Below are 27,119 nucleotides of genomic sequence, written 5' to 3'. Positions count from 1 at the left end.
ACCAATCCTTTTAAAAACTAAACTACAATTGAAAGGCAATTTAAAAAACCTAATAGTTTTTAAATTAAATAATACTAAGTAAGAAAAGTATATCATTGTTTCTGAATGAAAAAATAAAAAAAAATTAAAACCAAAAATTATTTAAAAAGATAGGTACTTTAATCTTTTAAATATTATTAATTTTTTTTTACAATTAATAATAATGTTTCATGTTTATAAATTAATGAGATATATTTCATAGACATAGTAAAATAAAGGAACACAAGTGAGTTTAAATTTTGAAACCTAACAGGTGTAGGTTTAAATTTATATATTATATTCTTTGAAATATGTGTAATATATATGATATACATATATTCAAACACTATTAACTTAAATCTTTAAATATATTTCATTTTCATTTTTGTATATTTTAATAATATGTATTTTATAAGTATCATTGTCATTGTCAATAACATATTTAATATTTTCTATTAATTTATTATAATAAATTTATCATTCCTATTAATAATTAATACTCATTTAATTTTCTTGTAAAAAAAAAAGAGAATTTAGATCTAATATAAAAGAAAACGTCATTCAATTGTTGTACAGTGTTGTTCTTTCAATAGTCTATATTCACTATCGTGGTGAATAAAGTAAATTTTTTACTTTATCGATTTAATTAATTAGACACTTTCTTCTCTGAATAGAAAATTTAACATTGTGCTCAATATGTTCATTGTTTTATATAAATGACAAACTCTATTTTTAATTTCATAATTTAAAAAAGAAATGTTTTCAAACAATGTTGATCAATTAATACCAAATAACAAATATTAAATTAATATTAATTAATTATTTATTTATTTATTTAAAGTTCAGATAAATAGTGCAATAGATTATGAATATTTACAGTGTAGCCTTTACCAATTTACTTTACTTATCAACAATTACCACATTTGATCAATATACTATACTTAAATACTTAAATTTTAAAATAGTATTTAGATTAAAATTATAAAATTAAAAATGTTATTTATAATTTAAAATTCTTTTAAACATAGGGCACAAATATAAAGACTAGATACGTGAAAAAAAAATAATGTTTTATTACTCAGTAAAAAAAATCACTATGTACTCATATATATACATATTATATATATATTCAGACACCATAATTTGTTTTATATAATATTTAATTAATATAATTTCTATTTATATAACAATTAATATAATATGTATTATAGTAAAATATAGAATTAAAGTATAACAATAAAATACACCATATAGGTACTGTTCACACATGATATTAAAATATAGCAACAATACCTCATATCTTTTAATGAACTTTTCAGGAAGATATAACAAAAATATTTACCAAAAATACCAGCTATATGATGATTATTCCCCAAGTTACTTCTCTCCTAGTCATCAATTAAGATACTTTCTTTGAAGTTTGAATATAACAATAAAAACACAACCATCAGGTGTTATTAATTAATTTTACACTCATTGTAATAAATATAGACGCCTATAGATGTAATTATAACCAACAATTAAATCTGTTGTATTTTCTAGATATTGTTTAATCTTTTTGATTTAATTAATTTATTTAAATAAATTCTTACCTCAAAAATATTGTAAGAAAAAATATAAAAATAAATTACAAACTATATTTTTATGATTTAAAATATACCGTAAACCAAAATAATAATGTTTAAGTTGAATTTACATCACTAAATTCAACACAACTTATTTTAATTTCAGTAACTTTAGTTACCACTTATTTTCTATACTAAGAGTAGGCCAGGTATATATGAATCATAAAACAAAAAGTTTAAAGAGCAAAGAATATGATATTATGCGACCATTAAAAAAAAAGCAATAATTTTAATATTGATTAAATATATAAGTAGTTATAGTTTGAAATAAACATGCAAATCACAGATTTTTATAATTTGTACACTACTTTTCTACTAAACTATTCTAAACTAAAATATGACATTTTTGAGAAGGGTTCCAATATTCCAAAGAATATACATATACTTCAAAATTGTGTAAAGATTAACAACTACATTAGATAAAAATTAAATATCACTGACCTGTTAGATGATTTCCAGTAAATTCAAAGTCGTCGTCTTGATCCCAATGTTTTAATGATAGATTATTTAGTGGAGTAGCATTGGCAAATTCTAAATTTGCAAAATGCCAATCCAAAATCTGACGATCCTTAGTTGATAGATATACATCACTAAAAATTAAACATATCTTATATTATTTTAAACAAATATAATAAATAAAAGTATAAACTTATTAAATTAATAAAAAAAATTATTAATTTAAATACGAAAGAAATATGTTTGAACCCTTTTATAAATTATAATGAGTACAACTATATATTTGATAAAACATTTAACGTTAAAAGATGATGTGACAAATGTAGTGAATGGCACTTTATAAATAATGTAATAGATCAGAATTATTATTTATATTGTAAATTCCCATACATGTATGAATATACAATACCTATACTATAATTATGCATAATGTGACTAATGACTATATCCATTTAGTGTCAGTTGTTTTCATGTTTCAACTATGTCACAGTACTAAATTATATATTAATATTATATTATACTATTTGTATCTGTATTTAAATATTAAAATAATAATATTGATTAATAATTATGATTTAATTTAATTTTTGTTTAATAAAAAATTTGACAAAATCAAATTATTTTGGTTTTGTATAATTTTTAGTTGCGTTTAGATAAAGAGTCAAAAAATGTTAACAATTTTTTACCAAATTAGATTTCATGATAAGCTTATTAACAAACTATATTTAAACCCTACAATACAAAAGACAAACTATCTTAGATTGTTTTTAATATAAGTTATATTTTGTAATATAACATCTTAATTGATCTTAATCAATTTTCAGACAATCCAAATTTGAGCAATTGAACTATAATTATAACTTACAACTGATAAGTTATATAATGTATTGTACACATAAACTAAATTATAATCTGTGTTAAAATAAATTTGAATATAATATTTTAAAGAGAATAAAATAAATTACATTAAATAATAAATTAACCATAAAGAACAAATGTTAACATTCATGAAAATTCAATATAAATATACCTTGGTGGAGAAGCTTCCAGTTCCTTTAGTTTTTCTTCGATTTCATTCTTTTCCACTATTAATTCATCCCATTGCTACAAAAATATATGCATAAATAATATATAATCATATTAATGTCCATTACCTTACTTTACATCAAGTTATTTAATAATTTGAATACTACCTTTTATCATAAAATAATTTAAGCTTACTTTAACATAAATAGCCATTTCTCTTATAGCAGCAAGGTACGCAAAATGTGCACAGACATCATCAGCTTTTTCTTTAGCGCCCTCTTTTTTTTGCTCAGATAAATCTTTTAAAGTTTCTTCCACTTGAAGTAACTAAACAAAATTATCCCAATTTAATGATATAAGTAAAAAAAACATGACGATTATGTTACTATTAAATATACCTTTTTGTAATTGGTTTTCAGTTGTTCTTGTAAAGCTACGACATTTTTCATATATTGAATTAACTTCTCTTTAACATGTTTTTCTTGTAATCTATTACATGCAAAATGTAGAGATTAACCCTTATATTCTAATAACCATTCAAATTTTAATTGTGGTAAATTTTCCAATTAAAAATTAGAGCAAAAGATTTAAAAATTAAATTATAAACTTAATTTTAATGCATAATTAGGATTTAGTAATACAATAATATAATGGGATATTAAACTAAAACAATTAACTAAAACTTAAATAAATTATGTATTATAATATTATATAATATGATTTATAAGGATTAATATGTATAATTTCAGTATTTAAATAATATAATTTTTTTTTTCAACTCTTTTTGTACACTTCAAAATAATTTTAAATTTCATACACTTGATTCAATATATAAGAAATTTGTAGTAGAATATATTTTTTTCTTGAGTTGAAATACAATTTAAAGTTCATATTCAGTTTTAATATTTAAAAAGAAGCTTGTAATTAAGTAAAAATACAAACTTTATAACCCATTCTAGAGCATGACCTAGTGAAACAGGTTTTCCATCACAGTAATTGAAATCCAAATGATGAGATAAATAACTAGTAGCTTCCAAAAGACGATTAAATTCTTTCTCAACCATTTCATCTTTTTCTTTAGGAACTTGCTATAATACAAAATATATATAATATATAAATATCTATCTAATACACTTTTTACTTACAGTAGATAACAATGCATCTAATTTTCCAGGTTCATATAGTGGACATTTTTGGCGTATACGATGAAGTTCCATGTTGATTTGTTTAGATAGTACTGTAACTGGATTTCCTCCAAGTCCAGTAACTACCATTGCACCCAAATCAGCAACATAACTATTTTTACGAAAAGTAGCTATGCGTCCACCAACTCGATCCTAAATTAAGCAATCATTTATGCATAAAAGTAAAATTAAATATATTTGTTATTATATTACTCTTGCTTCTAAAACTACAACTTCCATGCCAAATTGTTGCATTTGTTGAGCAGCAGCTAGTCCAGCAATACCAGCACCAATAACAATAGCTTTTCCTACTTTTTTTATAGGTAGAGGCTACAAACATAAGTAATTAATACATATTTTTTTTATTACTTTTTTTTTTAATATGCTATAACATTAAACTAATGTAATATTTTATCACATTCTTACTTTTAATCTCTTAAATACTCCAAAGTTAATAAATCCATGACGCTCCAAGTATGCAAAAATCCGTTGAATAAGAACTTTATCAGTGTTAAAAGGTGGCTCAATTAATGGCAAAGCATTTTCAAGAAGTAATTGTTGTTTTGGATTATCCAACCATTGTTGTAACTAATAATAAAACAAAATAATGGTAAGTAAATTTTATTGTAATTCTTTGAAATTTTATAAAAAATGTTTATACAATAAATAGTATTTACCAATCGATTACGAATATGTAAAAACACTTTCTGAGTTTGTGTTGGACCATGAGCCACATCCGAAAAACAGTAAGCTTCATTTGAAGTCATTTTATCAAAAGGTAGACGACTATGAAATGCTGCTCCTTCTAAACCTAAAAAAAAAATAAAAATTTATTTTATATGTTCTAAATTCAAATTTCTAAACATATGATTAAAACTAAAATTAAAAATAATTTATAGTTAACTAAATTATTTAATGCATTTTCAGGTAAAATATTCTATTGATAGACAAATTAAAGGTTGAATAACTAACTTAATTATATAATCTTAAGAGGGCTTGAGATCAATTAGACAAGATTTTTAAATTTATTCCATTTTTAAATTGGATAATAAATAAATATTACCTAGATTAAAAATTTGAATTTAAAATGTAAATACTTTAAAATTCACTACAAATTATTGAATCATTATTTGATAATTGACAAATTAGTTTTACCTGTTGGATCATCTTGTTCAGAGTGCAAATCATAATCATTCTCCTCTTTCAATGGTGTCGCATTGTCCTCAGATACATTATTGTCAGGAGCACTATCAGTTACATTGGGAGAAGCATCATCTTCGTTGGGTACACCTGAATTCAACTAACAAACAAAACTCAAGATAATTAACAATACTCTAAACAAAACCAAATATTTTATCTTACTCGAATTCGTTTTCGGCGATTAATCAATGCACTCATGATTATTACTCAAGATATTTATCTAGTGACTACTGAATTCACAACTATACAACAACACAACTGAACTGATTAAAGGTACAGTATATTGTTATAAATTCTAGATAAAAATAGAAAAATAAAATTAGGTTGGTGTAAGAGTCTTGAAATATTTACTATTTTAAAACACAGACGTTATTTGTCTATATTTATTAATCAAATTTGTCAAAAAAAAAAAAATAGGGTACATAAATATATACAGAAAAAAAAAACTTGCCAAGAAATAATCGATTAATAATCAACTTAATGAACAATTTCTTTGAAGGGACAGTTTGCATAAATTCAGTAAAACGATGAGCAAATTCAAATTTCAAATTCAAATGAAATGAAACAGAACTACAAAACGTTTAAAACATCTGCCGCGGGTAGTGAAAAGCACAGCTGCAGTGATTGAGTTTGGCGCTCATTGTGATAATGATAACAAAATACCGGGAATTTTCTGAAGATCAGAATCCGTATAGTACAGTACGGTTCCGACTTCTAAAATATTTCAAGTAATCTTATAACAATAAAATTGTAAAAATACTAAAATTATTACTCCTGCAATAAATATTCCTAATAATTATTCCCCTCAGTGGTAAGGATATACATTTCTTTTCCATTTATTCATATGGGCAATTGATAATTTTTCGTAATCTCTAACGCTTTGGCGGGAACTTAAAAGAAGCTTACTTTTCATCAATTTTTTATGTTAGATCAGTTCGTATAATTATAATTAACAAAAATAATTTCTCCGATCATATAGAACAAATTAAAATAGCTTTAAAGGTAGATAATTCCAATAAATAACAAGTTTGAAATTTTAATATCACAGAATAACAGCAGTATTGCTGCATCAGGACGTCAAGTCTGAATGTCTGATTACGTGATATCAGTGTTTAAAATTTAAATGATAACGTCTTGGTGAATGTTAGGTTATTTTTTATAAACCTATCAAAAACGTGTTTAAATGTCAATTTACAAGAAGCTTCAAGCTGATAGTACGAACACTACGAACTACTAGTTTACTGTTTAATATTTTGCTTAATATGCCGTTATGGTTTAGAGTAGTCGAAATATTTTACTAATTATTATTTAATAACGTTTATTATTTTCTTAACATAACAAGATTCTTTTTTTATTGCATATGGCGTATATGTCCGGGAGTTCGGACGCCTATTTGGCAGAATTTTTAGTGGGCACCCGTAGGTTTCTGCCATGCCCGGGTGGGGGGCGGCGGCTTCTCTCTCCAGACACCGTGACTGCCTGAAGAGTGACGCCGCCCGTGACCGAGATTCGAACCGACGACGGTGCGCGACGCAACCGCCACCTTAGTCCGCTCGGCCACTTCACCCCCACAAGATTCTTAAATAGTAAATACCATTCAATAAATACCTGTAAGCTGTGAGTAAACTAAAAATTATATTTTATTATTAGTGATATTGTAGTAATGTAGTGAAACAGACTATTATAAGTTATAATAATAATAGGTATCTAGTACCTAATTAAATTTAATCTAATAAATGCAACTGTGTTAACCTTTTCACTGCTATAATATTTATGTTGTGCAACCTAGCTGTGCTATAAAAAATAAAATATTTTTTATTTATTTATTTTTTTTTTATATAGATTATGATTAAACGGTAAAACAAAATTTGAAAGTTAAAAAATGTTTAAGACCAAAATTGACTTATTTATTTAAGTTTAAAGTTATACGAGACAGGGTTTCCTAAAATTGTGCGGTTACCAGCAAACAATAAAATTATACTGTTATAGTGTAATAATACAAACAAATAAAAATAACAGCGTAAAATACGTATTACGTAATTACTAATTACTATCAATAATTGATAACCGAATTATACGCGATTATACGCACGTGTTTGAACAATAGCGCCATTTTGGTCACCAATGTAAATAATAATAATTTAAAATGTGTATCATACCTACAGATATGAAGTTAGAAACGTAGATTATACATCATTAAAATCGTTATTTTTTCCTTTATTTTCCGGTGTAATCACCATTGTGATACCTAGTATATTTTATTTTCTATACAAAAAAACGTAATAGTACGTCTGGAGCAGTGGATGGTGTAAATGTTTTGGACGTAATAGTACGTCTGGAGCAGTGAAAAGGTTAATTGAAAATTATATTTTCAGATAATCTCTTCAAATGTCCATTTATCACGACGAAGTAGAAATAGAAGATTTTGAATATGATGAAGACGATGAAATGTATTATTATCCATGTCCATGTGGAGATCGTTTTCAAATAACAAAAGTAAAAATTGGCTATAAATATTTACATATGTATAATATATAATATAAACCATACTAATTAGTTAATTCAATATTTTCCTCAATGTGCTATACTTATTTGATTACAATTTATGATATTAGTAAATATTTCATTGTTGGTACATACTATATATTGCTATATTTTTCTTTAATTGCAAAAATTAGATAAAATTTTACACTTATATGATTTTTTCTGCACATTCTCTCATCATTATATATGAAATTATTAGCATGAAATGCCATTTAACTTTTAATTAGCTACCTTACAATTTGGATACTTTTAACTGTAAAAAAATTAAACTTAAAATTTCCCCATTTGTTAATTTATTTTAATTTTATAAAAAAGTAAGAAGTACATTCTTATAACTATTTATAAATTGTTTTTTCTATTCTAAATAAACTTAATATTTACTAATGTTTTATATACTTACACTATCTGTAAATCATACTCTATTCAAGTTAATAACAGTAGGTGGTGGACAACTTGTGCACAGAAATTACTACTAAATAGGCATACTCTGCACACATTGTTGACTTAGCATGAATGACAAGATGTTGTTGTCTAACTGCTATACTATATAAAGTGGTTGCTGCCAAATATGATTCTTATTTTGAATAGAGTACATATTTAAAAAGTTGAAATCAGTATTTATTATAAAATATAACAGTTGTCTATTAAAAATTAAATTCTATACCAAAAGACCTATATCCTGTTAAAATAATGTTATACTCTTCTAAAAGTTCATACTCTTGTAGGTGCTTTAGTTACTTAATTTTTATAATTAAATTATTGAAATTATTTTTAACCCATATAAAATTACTACCATTTATCATTTTTTGTTAAAATGTTTTATATTTTTTTTTAATTTCTCAATGTTATCTTGTATATTTTAAATAACTTAAGACTATAATTTTTTCAGGAAGAATTAGAATCTGGAGAAACTGATGCTACATGCCCTAGTTGTTCTTTAGTTGTAAAAGTTATTTATGACCCTGTAAGTATATGTTTATATTTTATGAAAATTATAAAAAAAAAATTACATTAGGTATTATTTCTTATTTTTACTATTTTTTTTTTTTTTTTTTTTAATATTTTATCAACTCTACCAAAACATAATTTTTTTTTTAAATTAAATAATTTTAACCTAACACTAGTGCTTTTATAATTATTGAATTTATTATAATTTTTGTATACTGATATCTGTGTATACATTTTTATTATATTTCAATATGGCATTAATTGTTATATTAACTTAATATTATGTTTCATTATACTAAGCATTTACGAATAAAGTATTTAATAAATATTTATAATATAGGTTAGATTTAAATATGCTACTCTAAACATAAAATATTTTATTATTTTAAACAAATACAATCATTTTAATTTCTTAGGTCTCGTCATAATATTTTCTAACTGTTGTAATCAAAATTAAACTTAATTTTTTACAACCTATTGTATTTATTAATATTTTTTTATTTTATTTTTACAGGAAACTTTGCCACATAAACAAAAAATATCGACTACAAATAAAAGCTTAGAAAAGTGTTAGTTTAATGGCTGGCGCATCAAGGGGAAAAAGAGGAGGACGTGGAGGTGGTAACAATATTGGTCGCCCACATATATCCATTGGTCCTGATAAATTAGAAGTAGACGATCCACTTGATTTTAAAGCCCCAGAACTCTTTCCGCCTTTGAGAGCAACAGTTACTGAAATTGAAGAGGACAGTGAAGATGATGACCTAATATCTTTTGAAAAGAAGTTAGCCAAGCATTTTAATAATGCTGCATCATTTATTTCTAAAGAAGAGTTTACACCTCCTTGGTCATACCTTAAATCTATAGAAAATCATAATTACTTTCCACCTTCTTTGTTACCAAAAAAAAAAAAAAGTTCACAGGATGAAAAACCATTAACTGATAAGCAATGGATGGAAAATTTAAAATCTGAGATTGCTAATCATGATTATTTGTCATTGCAAGAAATTGTTTCTGCTAAAAAAAATAAAATTGATGATTTCCTTTGTCCTGCTAACAAAAAGAAGGCAAAAACTGAAAATCCTACAACATCACTTTTAATTAATGAAAGTATTGTCAAAGAACTTGATGAAGAAGAAGACATTGATGTAGAAGACAGTGAAGAGCCAAAAAAGAAAGAAGATGACGATAAAGATGATCAGCCTAAAGACATTGAAGAAGAATTTGAAAGTGATGTAGATGATGAATTAGATGATGGTACAGATTACAATAAAAATTATTTTGATAATGGCGAAGGATATCTTGATGATGATGATGATGGTTTAGACGATAATGATGCAATTTATTAATTTTATTGTAAATAATGTTTTCAATACAAGTTAAAGCTTGAGTTATCTTTTTGTTATACTATTTAGTTATCCAATATGAAAACTATTTTTCTATTGTATATTTGGTTGGCTATATTTTTCATCAAATCAGACTGTGGATTAAATTGCTAATTCATAAATCCTAAACCTGATTGTATTGTAATAATTTTAATTTTTTTTTTTTTTTTTTTAATAACATACTAATTTATATTTAAATATGATATATTATAATTGATTTAAAATCAGATCAACTATAGAAGTTATATTAAATATTTGATTGTATTAATAATATTTCTTTTAATATATTATTATTTTTTAAAAATAAAAACCTTTAAATAATGTTTATTGAGTAATTTTACCTCATATTTTTCCACAGTTTGTGCTATCAACAAACATTTATATATACATAATAATCTTTACATTAACTTTCTAGTTTACAATTTTTTTCTAATGTTATATTTTTGAGTAGAATAAAACATTTTCCAATAGACTGAAAAAGTAAAAAAGCCTTATAAATTATAATACCTTATACTTGCTCAGGTTAGGTTTGATTAACTAAATCCCTTATTTATTCAATAGTAATAATTTTTAGGTAGTAACCAAGGCCGCCCGCAGGGTTGGTCAGAGGAGGCCCCCCCCGCTAATTAAGATATTACCTAATTTTTATTGCATTTATTTGGATTTTATATAGTGTCTTGGAGGACAATAAGGAGGACTGATAACTGATAAGGTGACACTTGCAATTTTAAAATAAATAAATAATTTTTTTTTACGATGTGATATAAAAAACAGAATTTATGGTAAGTGTATTATTTTTTGCTGCCCCCCCCCCCCTGAGGAAAATTTCTGTAGGCGGCCTTGGTAGTAACATTGATTATGTATATTATTATACATAATCAATGGTATTATTAAGTATAAGGTACTTTGAATATTATACATAACGTAACCATTTTCAATTAGTGAAGTACTTAGTTGTGCGAAAGTCATGTTCAGTTAATGTTTATAGACATATTTAATTTTAATTTATGATATATTTATATTCTAATTTTCACCCATCAAAATCAAACCTACATTTATATGCTTCACACAAACGTAGCTGGTTAAATAAAATTTTTTTTTATAGATATACTTGAGAAATTACCAATTGGTATTTGCTAGGTAAGTATTAGATACCATCATATTGCAATATTTATTTAAGACTCTAAACAACAGAATGATGAATATATTAGTTTTACAGTGATATTTTTTTTTTTGTATCTGTCACATCACTTCTTGAAGCAGTAAAAATGCTTCAATTTTCAAGATTGAGCGAATTTTCTAATTAAAAATTGAGTGTAGTATACTTAGAGAAAAATCAAAAAAAAAAATTACAAGAATTTTTAAACAAAACTAATAGTCAATTATTCAACAAAATTGATTTGGTTTTTTTTTTTTATACACTTGATTCAAACTTTTACTAAAAATGTTTAAATAAGTACGCAATTATTAACAAGCTCACTACTTGATTTAATGTTAAATTAATTTAAAAACAAAATCATGATAATTTGTCAATGTAAGAAGTTATTTCTGCTAAACAAAATCAAATTTAGACTAAACAAATCACGTAGAGATGGACGAAATTGAACGTTTAAACTATGAATAACGATATTCATTATTTTGTTATAAACAAAAAACATTATTTGCGAGGACAAATTATATAATTCAACCTACTTTATTGTAACTAGGTACAAAGTCAAAACTAGATTTATTTATAAAAAGTATTATAGTTATACAATTTTCGACTAAACTATACAAAAATTTCAAATTTAATATATCTATAAATAAATCAAAAACAATTTGAAACTTATATCATTTAAAGGAAATAATCATATAAAAATTTTGGTAAAAATTTCAAGTAAGTATCTACGATCTTGAGATACTCTATAAAGAGAATGATTTTATCAAAAACTGGTTAAGCGTACAAATTCTTGTTTCTCCTTATTTTATTTTATTTTTTTAGTTTTCTTTAAAAATATTGGAAATTTTTGAAGCATTTTTTGACTACTTATTTTGAATACATACAAAAAATTACTCATCAATGACATCATTGTAAAAACGATATACCTATTCCTCGTTTGGTTCGGAATTTAAAAAGTTGCAGGGCTTTCAATTATTTAATATTGTTGTTATTTGACATTCGTTGAAAAAATATCACATGTGGACTCTTGTTTTTCTGTATTCAATAAATACTTATATATTCATTTCATATAAATTAAAATTAAAATATGAAAAATATTTTTTTTTAAAGATCAAGAGCGTAATCCATTTTCCTTATCACTCGTTAGTCATTCCATGAAAAACGCCACTGTCTATAGTCAGTACAGTCTACACATAAAGTTAAAGCTGTTAAAGGTAATTGTAAAAATAATTTAAAATATCAATATTAACTTTAAACTAAGCCTAAGTGGCTAAGTCCTTAAAGCTATATAATATACAACAGTTATGTAGATAAATTATATTTATTTAGTAGGTACTTTAAATTGTATCTTGTCTTATAATTTATACATGTTATAAACTTAAACTTTTTGGAGTATAATTATCCTATGACTTTATTTGTTTTCTTAAGTAGGTAGGAGGTAGGTACAATGTACCAGTGTATATTTTAACTAATATAGTGGGTGACAAAAATGTCGCTTAGAGAAAACTTTTTGTCACCTAGTAGACTACATATTTAATTACTGGATGACAACGATTTTTCGTAAAAATTACGATGTTTAAAATTATTATATAATTTTTTCTTATGATTAATTTTATTATTTATTTATATATATTTATATTATTTCGTTCAATCATTTGAATTTGGAAGTACAAATATTTATTGAAATTTTCTACAATGGAAAACCCGTGTCACTGATCACCTTAGATAGATAGGTACTCATAGAATAATAAAGTATGCAAGACGCAATTTATTCTATGCGACAATGTGACATGTTTCATCTGGTCATCAGCCGTTCCAACAAATATCTACAAATTGTTTTCGATTTGATTTTAGTCCTAGTTCCTACTAACTAATTATTATATTTATTTTAATGCGTGTTGTTTTTTAGGTATACTTACACAATACGTATACTGGCATACTGTAGATATATTATTGATTCCTTTTTTTAACTAAAAATAATAAGGTTAACTCATAAATTATTTGTATTTTTTTATGTGTTGTGAGTTTTGATGCCTTGATGGTATTGTTAAATATAGGTAAGGTTTTGTTTATTTAATTCAGAAAAGTATTTTTATGCATATAATATGTTGATATTGATTATGACATGTCCCGTGAAAATTTGTTTTTTTTAATGTCGCCCAGTAATAATTGATAAAAATATTCACTCCAATGTACATATTACATTTTGTATTGATTAAAAAAAAAAAATTAACTGTTAAGATTCATTAATGCATTTATTATTATCATTAACAGGTAAATAAAAAATAAACATAAATTTATGATAAATTTAAATATTGTATCATTATAACAATAATACCTATACCAAATATATAATCAATGCACAGTATATTATTTTATGTTCGTCTAATCATTGAGCTTACGTAATTATTGTAATAGTTTAATTCATATTAGTTTAGTAGTTATACTAGTCAGTGTAATCAGCTTTAACTTTATTCAGCTAATAATAATTAATAATATTCCGGTACCTAATTTAAAATATCACTCTTATCTTTCACAATCATTGGCTTTCGAGAAGATTCATAATTTAATAAATTTCTCTTTGAAAATAGATACCATATCATTCTACTTTTTTTATGGAGTAAAATTATGTTATCATTATTATAATTAAAAAATGAATACCTAGATAAAAAAATGACCAACATAAAAAAAAATTGAAATATCATTCAAGATTTTATTTTATTTGGTATAATATATTATTTATTTTATTATACACTAATGAATATTGATACAGGTACTCAATAGTATAAAATAACCAAAACGAGTTTCCTTGTTTATATTATCATTAAATTATGTAATAAATTCGGTGCAAAAAAACAGCATTGTCAACCAGTAATCAGTATTGCTATACCTGAGCTATAACATAGGTTCATCTTTCCAATCTAAACCATTCAAAATATAATTCTCATAAACATTATATAAACAACTAGATTCACTGGATTTTTCGATAAATTCTTTACCATAAAAATACATAAATAAATTTAGTTGGCCAACATATTATAATACTATAATAACAGTCGCCAGTCTTTTATAAACGAATATAAATTATAATATTATTATAGAATACATAGAGTGAGTATACATATATATATATATATATAGATACATATACTACTCTTTATAAATATATTAAGATAGATTTATAAGTCATTATATAATAGGTTAGGTATAATTTATAAATATGATTAATACTCATGTCATATGGATGTATACAGAGCGATACTTATAACTTTGAATACTTAATATTTTAAAATTTTTACAATAACAATAATTTTTAATTTATCTTACTTGATAAAATATTAAATATTGTACGTATTATAAATACTAGTATTTTTATTTCGATTTTTTTACTTATTCAATTACTTATGTAATTAAATTATCAGATTAAATAGGTAAGTTTTAATATATATGTATATCATTAATGTGTTGAAGTATGACTTTGGACTGAGTTTATAGGGGAAGAGTATGGCTCAGTCACTTGACCTATTCATTAAATATGATTGTTTAGTGTTTACCCTAGTCCTATTGGATAGATAAATCAGTAGTGGTTCTACGGAACTGAGGGAAAGGTAATGGTTGGTTATATCTCTTTGACATGTAGGTACATTTTTAAAAATATATTTAAAAAAATACCTATACAGAGTACATATTACCTAACTGTAATAGTCATCAAAACATAAGCCATTTATATTATAATAAAAACAACAATAATTTTATAATTATGTATTAAGTATACTTATCATTATAATACATTAATTACTTCTCATGTCCTCCCTGTATAATAAAAAAAAATAATTATGTACAACATAAGTAATATCATTGATTATACTAGTATTAATAATCAATGGTAATATGTATTACATCATATATTAATATATTATGCTAAGTATTTTTGTCTTCCCCCCTCATGACTGTTAACATCTGTGATAGGTACAGGTGTCTTAATATTAAAACTGGATACAGAATTATCAACTATCATGTATCAACATTCAACTAGTAAGCCACGCGATAGTAATTAAGTAACTTCTTAAAAAAAACCTATTTATAATAATAATATATTAATAACTAATAACTACTAATACATACAGTAATACAGTATACATAAATTGAAAATATTTAATTCGTTTCTCATTCTCAGTATTCTTGCAATTACGTGTATTTAGTAGGAATGTGAAAAAAATATTGCCAATATCGAAATATCGATATTATTGTTCTGATATTAGTGATATTTGATTAGATGGTGACATGGGAGGTTCCAGAAATTTTCCATGGAGGGAACCTAACCATAGCAAAAAAAAAAATAAAAATATTTTGAATCGATTACAATATTATTCGAAAAATTGTCAAAATTAAACTATTTTAATTTAAAAAAAAAAATTAAATATCAGCATCGATATATAGTTGCTTTTGGGGAATATTATCAATATATCGATTTTGACATCGGTTTTCGAATCCCTACATAGACGTATTTTAGTATTTACTATGGTCGAATTTTGACCAACTTTCAACCATTGATTATATAATCAATGGTTCAACTAACTTATATTATAATAAATAAATAATTACCTACAACAGGTAAAAAATTTGTTTAATCGCTGAAGATGATACTAAGACAGTTTTAGGGAGTGGCACTTTTTACTTTCTACATTCTGATTGGGTGGGATCATAAGACGATTAAAATTTTATACCATTTAATCTGTTCTGCGTTGTTACTTCAGAACTCTGTTGCAATAATGTGTCACATGTATATACCAGATTTTATAAATATATATAATATTGATAAGAACTCGCGATATTATGATAACAAAAAAAGACATCTTATAATTTTTGTTAATTATTTTTGTTCGTACTGACTGCCTTGCTGTAGTTCAGTGTCGGGCCTTCACTCAATGATCATCTAGGAGTATAAGAATAAAAATCTTACGAATAGCAAAACCTTTTTAGGTGTTTGATGAGAGAAATTCTCATTAAAAAGTGAAGGCGTTTCGTTGCCAGCGTCAACGAAACGTAACGAAACCCCTCTGTGTGAAATTATTTAAATCGTGTTCACACTTATCGAGTAATAATAATAATAATAAAATAATAATGATAATAATTTGTTTAACTTATAATCCATACTCGACTTAAAAAAACATTACAACTACTATGTTTGTTTATAGGAGCTGTGTACTTTGTACACTTGTTATACATACTTGTATGGACGTGAAAAACGTTATTATCTTGTGAGTTCGCATTATGCAACAGCAATCGTTTCAATGGGCATAACACCAAATACCAATGGACGAAAGGGTAAGTATCCGCGATAATACGAAGCCTCTGAGGAAATATGGTAGCATAAGTAACAATACCAACTTCACACGAAATGAGCACTACATCAAACATGTTGTAACAGCAACAGATACATTGCAAGGGCTTGCACTTAAGTACAGTGTGACGGTAATTATAATTATTTTTTAGTACTTTTTAATATTTTAATAAATAACTTTTGATATATCTTTCTTTAATTGCTTTATTCATGATATTGTACTTTTAGACTGAGCAAATACGAAATGCCAACCGACTCTTTACGAATGACAGTTTGTTCTTAAGAGAACATCTAAACATACCTACTTGCGATACCAATGTGATTGGATCAAACAACTTCCAAAATGACAAAGGATCAAAACCATCAAACATATCACCAATTGAAGAGCACAACATTGATGACTGTAATAATTTCTTAAATAAAATAGATCATAAAATTGCTAGTGCAAGAGCTCAAGTTATAGATAGTCAAGACAGAAGTGTGTAAGTTATTTTTTTTAAATAATTTAAATTTATTTATGAATAATTTACCATTTCTATGAAAAATTAGAATGTGACCTACAATTGTTTATAATACCACATTCAAATTTATTTTTTTCCTATAAAAAACAATTTTTTATCAAAAATATTAAAGTTATTGGAATACATGAATGAACCTCTAGAAAATATTTTACCTCAAATCTATTGTAAGTTTAACTGTGAATGCCACTTCAGTATTTTATAAGCCATTATAGTTACCATTATCAAATTTCTCCATCTAATTTAATTTTATAAATTATACAGATCATATGAGTACTTAATAGCTTAATTAAAAAAGAATAAAAGTGAAACATAAAACATAATGCAACTTTTACAATAATTCTATTCTTTGATTTTAATTTATAGTAAATAATTAAATTTAACAAATCTATTAATTATTTATGATAACTCTATTTTAAATTGTTAATTCACTTGACCATTTTAAATACCATATATTCTAAAATTATGTAATTTATATTAATTTTAATGTAATTGATAGAAATGAATAATATTATTCGTTGGTTATAAAGGTACTGTCCAGAAGAACAAGTATTGTTTACACGACAACGACTAGCAAGTCGTAGAATACAGGGTCCTTCACTAAGTTCAGATGATATACCAATAATTGTGACCCAGAATAAAAAGTTGATGAATTCACGGCAACGGCTTGAACAAGAGGAAGAAGAAATGTTTAAACTGTGATAAATAATAGTATAATATATCTAGCCAATATTTTGTTTAACTATAACTATTTCATAGTAATTACCTTAAAATAATTTTGATTGAGATGTTGACTTATTAATATTATCTACTTGAACTGTAACTTGTTTTTAAAAAAACTATTATAATTTATTTTCAATCTAAGTAAGGTTGTGGTTACATTATTTTTATGTTTAAAAGTACATTTATTTTTTGTCTATATTTGACATGTAACCAATGCTGTGTTTGGTTCCTTTTTGATGTTGTAATTTAAAATAATATTTTTGATCAATAAACTATGTTCTCCGTTAATTTTTGAAATTTTATACTTTTTTTTTTAAAAGATATTAAATATTTTTTAAACAATTAATTGTAGATTTACAAGACACCTGATGTCGCAACAGTAGTTCCTTGTTATAAATGTTTAGCATCATAATACTTTCTCTCTTAATATTTATGAGCAATGTATACTAAATTTATCATAGAATATAAATAAAATATTGATTCAATTTCAAATTTTTATTTGGTTTTTCAAATTAAATATTTACTTAACTATATTATTTATATTGGAACAAAACTATTTTATACCCTTTTTTTTTATAAACAGCAAATATTATAGTTACATCTAAAAAAAAAATGATTGCTTTATGTACATTAATTCACTAAAATAATAATATTATAATTATATAATGTATTAAAGCATAAAGTTTTGTTCATAGAAAGTTTTTTGTTTCATTTCCAGAAATTAAAAATTTGATATCTAAATAGATTTATAATTTAAAAAAATAAATATTTATAAATTATTTATTTCACTTGTGAAATTTCGATGTTCACTTATTCTATACTATTGATCACACACCACATAGATTTAGTAATTATTTGTTCAAGGTTAAATATATAGTCATAATTTATATACAGTATGTACTGATACAATGACACATACATACCTACATGTAAACTGATTATGTTAATTTAATATATGCTTGCACTTTATGTTTAATACTTTTTTGTAAGGCATTGTCTTAAATTGTTACAATTAATAAAAAATTAACATAGATAGGGGTAGGTTTTTTAAAAACGGAAATCAAATTTATATTTATCAATTATCAATGATTTTATATTGCAGTATTGATTTTTTTTAAGAATAATGAATGTTAAGTTAATAAGGCAGACATCACTAAATTATTATACTGCGAAATGAATTTACTATACAATTTTTAGCTACTAAATGACCACTCATTAATTTAAATATATAATCCCTATTTTCTAATACCTGTTGGCTATAGATATTAGTTATATCAACGATATGTCATAAAAAAAGCAAATGCATTGTTTTTTATTTTATTTTATCCACTCTTATAATTATAAATATGAATTATTGTTTATTATTATAAATTATATTTCTGATAGCATGACTTCATTGTAGCTAATGCTATAGCAATTAGTTATTTGGTTTTAAATGAGGTCACAGTGACAAATTATGGGGGTCGCGGGGATACATTCCCTCCCTGGCTTCCCTTGTCTTTATTTTTTAAGACCGGTATAACAATATAGATGTTATTTATGACTTTGTTATCCCGTGAGCTGTGAGTGAAATTACCATTGATTAAATACGCATATTTATATGTCTACATTTTAATTAATAGTTATTTGTTTTATAAATAAATAAGACGTGTAATTAGAGTGTAATTTTTTATGTTTATTTATTATTATTTTAAAAGTCTTTACACAGAGCACCTAACTGAAGTTACAATAGCTGCTATACCCAATTTTATTTTATGATGAAAGACTATTTTTTACACCAGGCACCAGCGTTAAAAGTATTATAAAAAATTTTGGAGGACTATTATTAAATATATAGGTAATTTAAATAAGCACTAAAAAGTTATTTCATATCTCCCTCAAAAAAAATCCTATAAGTGCAGCTGAATGAAGATATCAGAAAACAATGAATAATATGTACCTAATTATAGAAAAACCATTATAAACTATAGTCAATAATTTAAGCCTTGGGTTTTTTTTTTATCTTTTATTTAAATTTCAATCAAATAATATGTATTATAGAATTATAATATTCTGTTATTCCCGCGATGTTTATAGTAAGTATAAACAATAAAATATAAATAGTGCATATTATGGTGGTGCTAACTGCTAAACCCCTAATAAAAATTTAACAACTATATAATCATTATAAAATAGTACCTAAGTAAATATTGTAGTCTGTTTAGGAATAAATTAGGTAATAATGCGTTACAAACTAATATAAACCTGCCTTGTAGAATAATTTTTGTGTGTTCGTGTGTATTAACTACACAACTATTAATATAATTCAGGTATATAAAATATATGTATACATAAAGCTTATAATTTTTTTCTAAAAACCAGTTTTCAATACTAAATTATCTACTAAAAATACTAATTTAAATCTGCTTAATTGATGTAATAGGTAGTATAATAATAATTGATTATTATTAATACACATAATAAATATATAATATATAGTCAAAAACTCATAAGATACATTTCTACGACTGAAATAGTTCAGTTTTGGATTTTCCACCCTTGTCAGTTGTCACTCAATTTAATAATATTTTATAATATTATCATGTTGAACGCTTGTTTTATTTCAGTGGATTCATTTCGCCGTACCTAGTACCTACCTACTGGGCACTGGCTAGTCTCAAATCTCAATCCCGATTTCTCTTTCATTATCATTTATAACTAGTATTTATTAATTTATTATTTAGTATTTAGTAAGTGCTGTACTGGCCAAACCGCCGTAAGTATAAACCAAGTATGTTAACTAATTGTTAATTATTGTTATAATAATATTGTCTTTATTATTTAAATCTAGTCTCTCTATTCTAAGCAATGATATCAAAACAGAACTGTGAAATTGACCTATAATCTTGACATCTATTCTTGAAGTTCTCATCAAAAGGAATGAGTTAGAGTGTTGGACCTGATACACAAAGGTCCGTTGAAACTAATTTGTAATTTTTGAAATTTCGCTAAATAATATTTTATGATATATAATTAGTATATTAATATTTAAATCAGTGAATTGACCATAGGAATTTTCATGTGTGAGACGAGACATTCGTATCGCTTATAACTTATAAGTAGTAACATGTCGGAACTATTTGCGATTAGAATTATTATCGTAATTAAATTTATCATTTAGTATTTACCTTACCTATTATACCTATTTTTTTTTATAGACTTTAGGCTAAACAGTAAACATGCTATAAATTCGATCAGTATTCACTATTCAGTGCAATATACTAAATCGTTTACCTGCCTAATTAATATTGTAATAAAAAAAAAAAAAATTTTTATTTTCAAAATGCTTTTTATTTCATGATAAATTTTATTATTAAAAGTTAAGTGTAGAGATTCAAAATTATTTAGTATCTATAGCTTAACAGGGGATCTACAATTTAATATGGGGGCTTCCTTATACTTGCGCTATACCCGCGTAATTAATATTATCGTTGCAGCGTTGCCTATACTTTATTAAATTACGATTTACGACGATAATAATTAAATAACTACGATTTCTGTATTACATAATAAATATTGAAAAAACAATACACAAATACACAATAATGTTAATTTGAGGACCACATAATATTATACTATAATCATTTAATTGTTACGTGTTATTTGTTGATTATTATTATTTATTTATTTGTTATCACATCTATGATAAGGAATAAACAATTTATTTTATTACTTCTACACCTGTCTGTCATCTATCTTACAATTCTTACAGTAGAAAATTAATAAAAAACGAAAGTATGGTAGATTGAAATAAAAACCAGAAACGTTTATTTATAAAATTTTGTAATCAAAACAAAAAATATACATGTTTATAATTTTTCCTAAATTAATTGCAATTTTAAGCTTTTTAATAAAGATTTATACTAGTAATAGATAGATTATTAATTTAACTATGTGTGTAACTTAACTTATGACACAAAATGCTATAATTTACAATGTTTTTATCATATTTAAGTTTATCCATTTAAAAATAATGTATTTGAATACAAAGTATAACCCGAGACAGTTAATGACAATGAGTGCTATTAATTGTATCATCACATCATTTAATAATGACTGTTGTCATTATTAATGTTGGTATGTACGTGTATTTTTATTTTTATTACATTATGTAGACTGTAGTATTTAAATTTACAGAAAGCATTCTGTGTTATGTTAATACTAATATATATTTTTACTAGGATAATTGATGCATTTAGGTCGTTTGTTATTTTGTACTTTATATTCATATAATATATTATATTTTATAGTGTTTATAAATTAAATCTATTATTAAATTTATAGTATATTTTCCTGGACCTTGGTATACTTCCACTTTAATTGGAAAAAAAATTCACTTAATAAATTACCTTCTATTGTTACGAACATGTTTTTGTATTTTAATTACATTTATAACGGTTTCTTGATTACAAGTTATGAATAGATATGTTATAAGTTGTAATAGATACATAAATAGATTTTTTATATTATTCCTAAAAGACAATAGAAAACAAACAGTTTTCTTATTATTTTATTACAGTAGGTAGGTACATATTATAATGTATTTAAAGTTTTTTTTATGATCAATCAAGTTGTTTCCCTGAATTTTAAATTTCTGTCTATTCATATTGTTAATTTGCTCTGTATAATATTTGTCTCTTAATTTGATTTACGTTCTAACATTTAATTAATTAAATCTAAAAGTGTATTAAAATACAGTATATATTTTATATTAGAACTAAAAATCTACAATATTTTGAATTTTCTATGATGAAAACAAATTATAACCTCGCACAATAATCTATCATTTTATAATTGTATTACAGTTATCAATGTCTGTATCAAAATACTTTGCTGAACAACAAGAACCTGAAACTGAAGATTTAGTTGATTGTTTTATAAACTTAGAAAATGATCTTGTATCTCAGTTAAAAAAATTAAATTATGGTCCAAATGTTGAATATATCTATAGTCCATTAGATTATGCTTTCAATTTACACAAGATATTTTTAAAAAAGTTTTTACTTACAAACAAAAAAGTATTATTCTTAGGTATCAACCCAGGACCTTGGGGAATGTGTCAAACTGGTGTAAGTATTTAAGTTTTTAATTTTTAAAATAGTGAGTAAAATTATAATTTTATAATTTTTAGATACCATTTGGTGAAGTTAATATTGTCAGAAGTTATTTACAAGTAGATGGAAAAGTATTAACGCCCAAAAATTATCATCCTCAAAGACCAATTACTGGTCTTAATTGTCATAGAAGTGAAGTGAGTGGTAAAAGATTATGGGACCTTTTTATTGAACTCAGTGAAGGCAATCCATATAAGTTTTTCAAAAATTGCTTTATTCATAACTATTTTCCTTTGGCATTAATGAACAAAAGTGCTAAAAATATCACACCAGGCGATTTAAAGGTAATATTTAAAAATTCAGTTTTTATTTATCTTATTGCCTAATTGGTACTTGTTTCTTACAAACTTGTTATTAAATGCAGAATATTATCAATCAAAATTTATAATCATAAACTTTTTTGCCTATAATAGTTAAATATTTTAGATTTTTACTCAATTATGTAGAATTATTTTTTTAATAACATTTAAGATAATTATTTTATTAAATATAGATATTATATTTATTATATATAATAAGTAATTGTATTTACAATAAGAGTAAGAATTAAATTTAGATATGAGTACTCGATAAACATGAGTTAAACACTGTACATATGTCAATGATTTGAATTTGTCCAGCTCTAGACCTTGTTTAAATTTTGTATTATTCATAGACTAGTTATTATTTACACCAATATTATTCTATTTTCTAATGTTATGACTTATAAACCAAAATTCCCAACAATAATATTCTAAATTTAAAATACTACAACATTACCATAATTATAATGATATAATGATTTAAATTCAAATTTGATTATTAAAGTAATAAATAAGTAATAGTCGATGTACCTATGAAAGAAGATATTGGTTTCTGATTAGAGCAATAAATGTAATTGGACTTTAAATAAAGTTTTCTGTATTTATCAACATATTTTGTAAAATAATTCAATATTCAACTTTTGAGGATAAATTGGTAAAAAATTGGATCTAGTTACTTCAGTTAAAGTAGCTTTTAAGTAATAAAAGAGTACTTTTTAAAATGATCTAATACTTAGGTATTTTAAAATTTAAACTTTTTTGAATTTAATATTGAAAAAATGTTTATTTTTAAATCAAAAAGTTTGAAAGTTATACACTTGAGTGAGGAACCATGAGTGGGCCTTAAAAATTTAAAACCATGAAGAATCCAGTCACAATTTTATTTTATTTAGAGTGAATTTAATAATTTTAACAAAATTTATTTAAATTAAAATTATTTTTGGTTAACAATGTGTAAAATTTTAAGTTTCAATAACTAAGGCATGAAATATTTTAAATTCTATTTGTTAATAATTATCAATATTATTTATTCATTATTACAGAAAACTTGTTTATTCATTTTAAATTGTATTTAAAAAAAGTAAATAATGTTACATATTATCATTGATTATTGAATAGACTATTTTATAATCAATGATATTACATACATTATATAACTAAACAATATTATTATAAATCAAGTAATTTGATATATTATAGTAGGTTATAGAATTTAATTACAATTTGAATTTACATTTACATTATACTGTTGTATGATATGCATGTTTAGATGTATAAGAGTAGTATTTATTTGTATTTTAGAGTGAATACCAAAAAAAATTACAAGAAATCTGTGACAAATCGTTAAGTGATATAGTTACTTTACTTCATACTGATACCATTGTTGCTATTGGAAAATATGCTGAAAAAAGGTCTAATGAAGTTGTCAAGAAGTATAAATTAAATAATATTAAGGTAAAATTAGAAAATTTAAACTTAATAAGAAATAATTTATGAACTTATTAAAATTTAGGTTGTACAAATTCCTCATCCCAGTCCACGCAGTGTTGGCACAGCAGAGAAATGGAAAAATGAAACACTAAATCAACTCAAATCATACCATATTCTCCAGTTGTTCAAATAAAAATGGACTGGAGTACTCATATGAATATGTCATTATGTTTAGCTAAAGAAGCATTAAAAGTAGGGGAAGTACCTGTTGGCTGTATTTTTGTTGATAATGACGGTAATATTTTAGCTTCTGGCCGTAACACAGTAAATGAAACAAAAAATGCAACTCGGCATGCTGAAATAAATTGTGTCGACACAATTATTAAAGCTGGCTTTTTAGAAAAATTATCAAAAATAACTGTTGTTGTTACTGTGGAACCTTGCATAATGTGTGCTGCAATGTTGATAAATATCGGTTGTACTAACATTATTTATGGTTGTGCTAATGACCGTTTTGGTGGCTGTGGTACCGTACTTGCTGTTCCTGGTTTAGAAAAATGTAAAGTTCAAGGTGGATTATTCGGAAACCAGGCAATGGATTTACTTAAACAATTTTACAAAGGGCAAAATCCAAATGCTCCAGAAAATAAAGTTAAAAAAAAACCTGTAAATCCATGAAAGACAATTTTATTTTATTTATATATGTTTATAATTTGATCTAAGGTAAGTGATTTAGTGATTTACAAACAATGTATATATATTTATTTTTATTTTTTTTATTTTTGAAATGTAACATTATAAAACTATATAAATTTTGTTTTAAGGTGTTTAAGTTCTAAATTAAACTGTTTTATTGAGATATCTTTGTTTGATGTATATTTCACAGTTTTTGTTTCGTTTAACATAACAAATCCGTTTTCATTGAAATTACCATCTATTTGAGTGACATTTAGCCAAACAAACAAGCCTATTCCTGTTGATTCCAATGCAACATTTATTTGGTTTTTCTTTTCTTGCCAAATTCTAGACACCTGTGAAGAAAAATCAGTAAATGTTAATTTTTGGAATTGTATATCTACAATTATAGATACAATATTTTTAATTTTTCATGTAGATTGTAGATATTATACATGGTTTATTATTTTTTTTTTTAAGTAATGGAACCATCTTTGTTTTGAAATAACTAATAATGAAGTGTAATATTTTGCTTTTGCACACTTCTATAAAATATCAGTGTATTATATATCATATATGTACAGTATTTACATATGTAATGAAGTCCTAAATTTAAATGCATGCTTGAAAAATGATTAGATTATTAATTTATAATAAATTCTGTGTGACCATTTAGAATTAAATATTTATTGTTTGCAAAGCTCTTTAAAAAAATTATGATATACTTATGATTTTTTTTTAAAGTTAAAATTAATTTAATGTTTGATTCTAATACAAATCGTGGAGATTTTTATGAAATTAATTAAATTATCTTCCTATGATTTCATATATATTATAATTGATACACAAAATTTAGCATTAACATTTTAGTAAAAAACTTTATTGACAAGCATTTGAAACGGTTATAGAATTGGTCATTTTATTTCTGTATAACAAAGATTGTTTTTTATAATTACTGAAAATTACATTTTTTCATTTTAAATTAAAATACCTATCAATTCTAATAAATTTACTAAAATGGGAGTTTTCTTCTTTAATCTATTTTGTATTATTTTACTTTAATTAAAATAATTTTTTTGTTTTGTAATCCTGATTGCTACTTTTGGAGTACCTACAGATTTAAATATTACATTTTTTTTCATAACATTTATAACAATTATATAGTTAATATGAATTAGATACTGAATGGAAAAAACAAACCGATATATTAGGTGTCTCATAACCAATTATTTTGTTGAATGTGCTTGGAAACAGGTAATTAGATGGAGACGCCTCTGTCATATTTTTATTGTTATAATATAGTTTAGTGTGCAAAAAACAAGATCGAATCTGTTGGTCTTTGCTTTGACCACATTTTTGTGTAATTGCATTTAGCCAATTAAAATAGTTTTCATTTAAAACTAACTGGGCACTATTATTTTTCTGAAA

At 24.1% G+C, this 27,119-nt stretch overlaps 6 protein-coding genes across 9 annotated transcripts in view; 4 read left to right on the top strand and 2 right to left on the bottom strand.

The window, feature by feature from the left end:
- Positions 1-5,843, bottom strand: part of LOC112602089 (lysine-specific histone demethylase 1A) — a 358,619-nt gene extending 352,776 nt beyond the window's left edge. Inside the window, exons 1-11 of the mRNA XM_025350015.1 lie at positions 5,672-5,843; positions 5,465-5,609; positions 4,987-5,120; positions 4,736-4,897; positions 4,523-4,639; positions 4,271-4,462; positions 4,068-4,213; positions 3,524-3,614; positions 3,321-3,452; positions 3,130-3,203; positions 2,085-2,233 (exon numbers count right to left, since the gene is read on the bottom strand). Of these exons, the coding sequence (XP_025205800.1) occupies positions 2,085-2,233; positions 3,130-3,203; positions 3,321-3,452; positions 3,524-3,614; positions 4,068-4,213; positions 4,271-4,462; positions 4,523-4,639; positions 4,736-4,897; positions 4,987-5,120; positions 5,465-5,609; positions 5,672-5,707 (1,378 nt within the window). The 5' untranslated portion in view covers positions 5,708-5,843. The remainder of the gene's footprint in view (positions 1-2,084; positions 2,234-3,129; positions 3,204-3,320; positions 3,453-3,523; positions 3,615-4,067; positions 4,214-4,270; positions 4,463-4,522; positions 4,640-4,735; positions 4,898-4,986; positions 5,121-5,464; positions 5,610-5,671) is intronic.
- Positions 5,844-8,942: 3,099 nt separating this feature from the next.
- LOC112602066 (DNA-directed RNA polymerase III subunit RPC7) lies at positions 8,943-10,560 on the top strand. The gene is made up of 2 exons (XM_025349986.1): positions 8,943-9,017; positions 9,516-10,560. Exon 2 carries the CDS (start codon positions 9,580-9,582, stop codon positions 10,348-10,350), a length of 771 nt encoding a protein of 256 aa, XP_025205771.1. The 5' UTR covers positions 8,943-9,017; positions 9,516-9,579; the 3' UTR covers positions 10,351-10,560.
- Positions 10,561-16,363: 5,803 nt separating this feature from the next.
- Positions 16,364-18,183, top strand: LOC112602085 (lysM and putative peptidoglycan-binding domain-containing protein 1). Its single transcript, XM_025350009.1, has 4 exons — positions 16,364-16,643; positions 16,744-17,020; positions 17,118-17,371; positions 17,938-18,183. Exons 2-4 carry the CDS (start codon positions 16,862-16,864, stop codon positions 18,107-18,109), a joined length of 585 nt encoding a protein of 194 aa, XP_025205794.1. The 5' UTR covers positions 16,364-16,643; positions 16,744-16,861; the 3' UTR covers positions 18,110-18,183.
- Positions 18,184-20,751: 2,568 nt separating this feature from the next.
- On the top strand, positions 20,752-25,233 carry LOC112602058 (single-strand selective monofunctional uracil DNA glycosylase). 4 transcript variants are annotated; one of them, XM_025349974.1, is made up of 6 exons: positions 20,753-20,885; positions 20,961-21,081; positions 22,975-23,238; positions 23,301-23,567; positions 24,888-25,040; positions 25,099-25,233. In XM_025349974.1, the coding sequence occupies exons 3-6, from the start codon at positions 22,981-22,983 to the stop codon at positions 25,207-25,209; spliced, it is 789 nt and encodes a 262-aa protein (XP_025205759.1). In that variant the 5' UTR covers positions 20,753-20,885; positions 20,961-21,081; positions 22,975-22,980; the 3' UTR covers positions 25,210-25,233. The 4 variants fall into 4 exon arrangements, with proteins under 4 accessions (XP_025205761.1, XP_025205759.1, XP_025205758.1 ...); XM_025349976.1 differs by lacking the exon at positions 20,961-21,081 and having other exon boundaries at positions 20,752-20,885; XM_025349973.1 differs by lacking the exons at positions 20,753-20,885; positions 20,961-21,081 and adding an exon at positions 22,018-22,246.
- LOC112602059 (tRNA-specific adenosine deaminase 2) lies at positions 25,188-25,765 on the top strand. The gene has a single exon (XM_025349977.1). The coding sequence runs from the start codon at positions 25,212-25,214 to the stop codon at positions 25,692-25,694; it is 483 nt and encodes a 160-aa protein (XP_025205762.1). The 5' UTR covers positions 25,188-25,211; the 3' UTR covers positions 25,695-25,765.
- LOC112602056 (beta-mannosidase) overlaps positions 25,688-27,119 on the bottom strand; it is a 23,579-nt gene continuing 22,147 nt past the window's right edge. The window contains exons 12-13 of the mRNA XM_025349972.1: positions 26,892-27,113; positions 25,688-26,047 (exon numbers count right to left, since the gene is read on the bottom strand). Of these exons, the coding sequence (XP_025205757.1) occupies positions 25,820-26,047; positions 26,892-27,113 (450 nt within the window). The 3' untranslated portion in view covers positions 25,688-25,819. The remainder of the gene's footprint in view (positions 26,048-26,891; positions 27,114-27,119) is intronic.

Source organism: Melanaphis sacchari, unplaced genomic scaffold (genome assembly GCF_002803265.2).
Source record: "Melanaphis sacchari strain LSU unplaced genomic scaffold, SCAv2.0 Contig81_pilon_pilon, whole genome shotgun sequence".
Lineage (NCBI taxonomy): Eukaryota > Metazoa > Arthropoda > Insecta > Hemiptera > Aphididae > Melanaphis > Melanaphis sacchari.
Note: the sequence above shows the minus strand (reverse complement) of the source record. Positions and strands in the feature narration are given on the sequence as shown.

Coding starts and splice junctions, on each gene's coding strand:
- LOC112602066 (XM_025349986.1), top strand. CDS start 9,580: ATGGCTGGCGCATCAAGGGGAAAAAGAGGAGGACGTGGAGGTGGTAAC.
- LOC112602085 (XM_025350009.1), top strand. CDS start 16,862: ATGGACGAAAGGGTAAGTATCCGCGATAATACGAAGCCTCTGAGGAAA. Junction 17,021..17,117: donor CACTTAAGTACAGTGTGACG/GTAATTATAATT, acceptor TTGTACTTTTAG/ACTGAGCAAATACGAAATGC. Junction 17,372..17,937: donor GATAGTCAAGACAGAAGTGT/GTAAGTTATTTT, acceptor TTGGTTATAAAG/GTACTGTCCAGAAGAACAAG.
- LOC112602058 (XM_025349973.1), top strand. Junction 23,239..23,300: donor GGGGAATGTGTCAAACTGGT/GTAAGTATTTAA, acceptor TATAATTTTTAG/ATACCATTTGGTGAAGTTAA. Junction 23,568..24,887: donor TCACACCAGGCGATTTAAAG/GTAATATTTAAA, acceptor TTTGTATTTTAG/AGTGAATACCAAAAAAAATT.
- LOC112602059 (XM_025349977.1), top strand. CDS start 25,212: ATGGACTGGAGTACTCATATGAATATGTCATTATGTTTAGCTAAAGAA.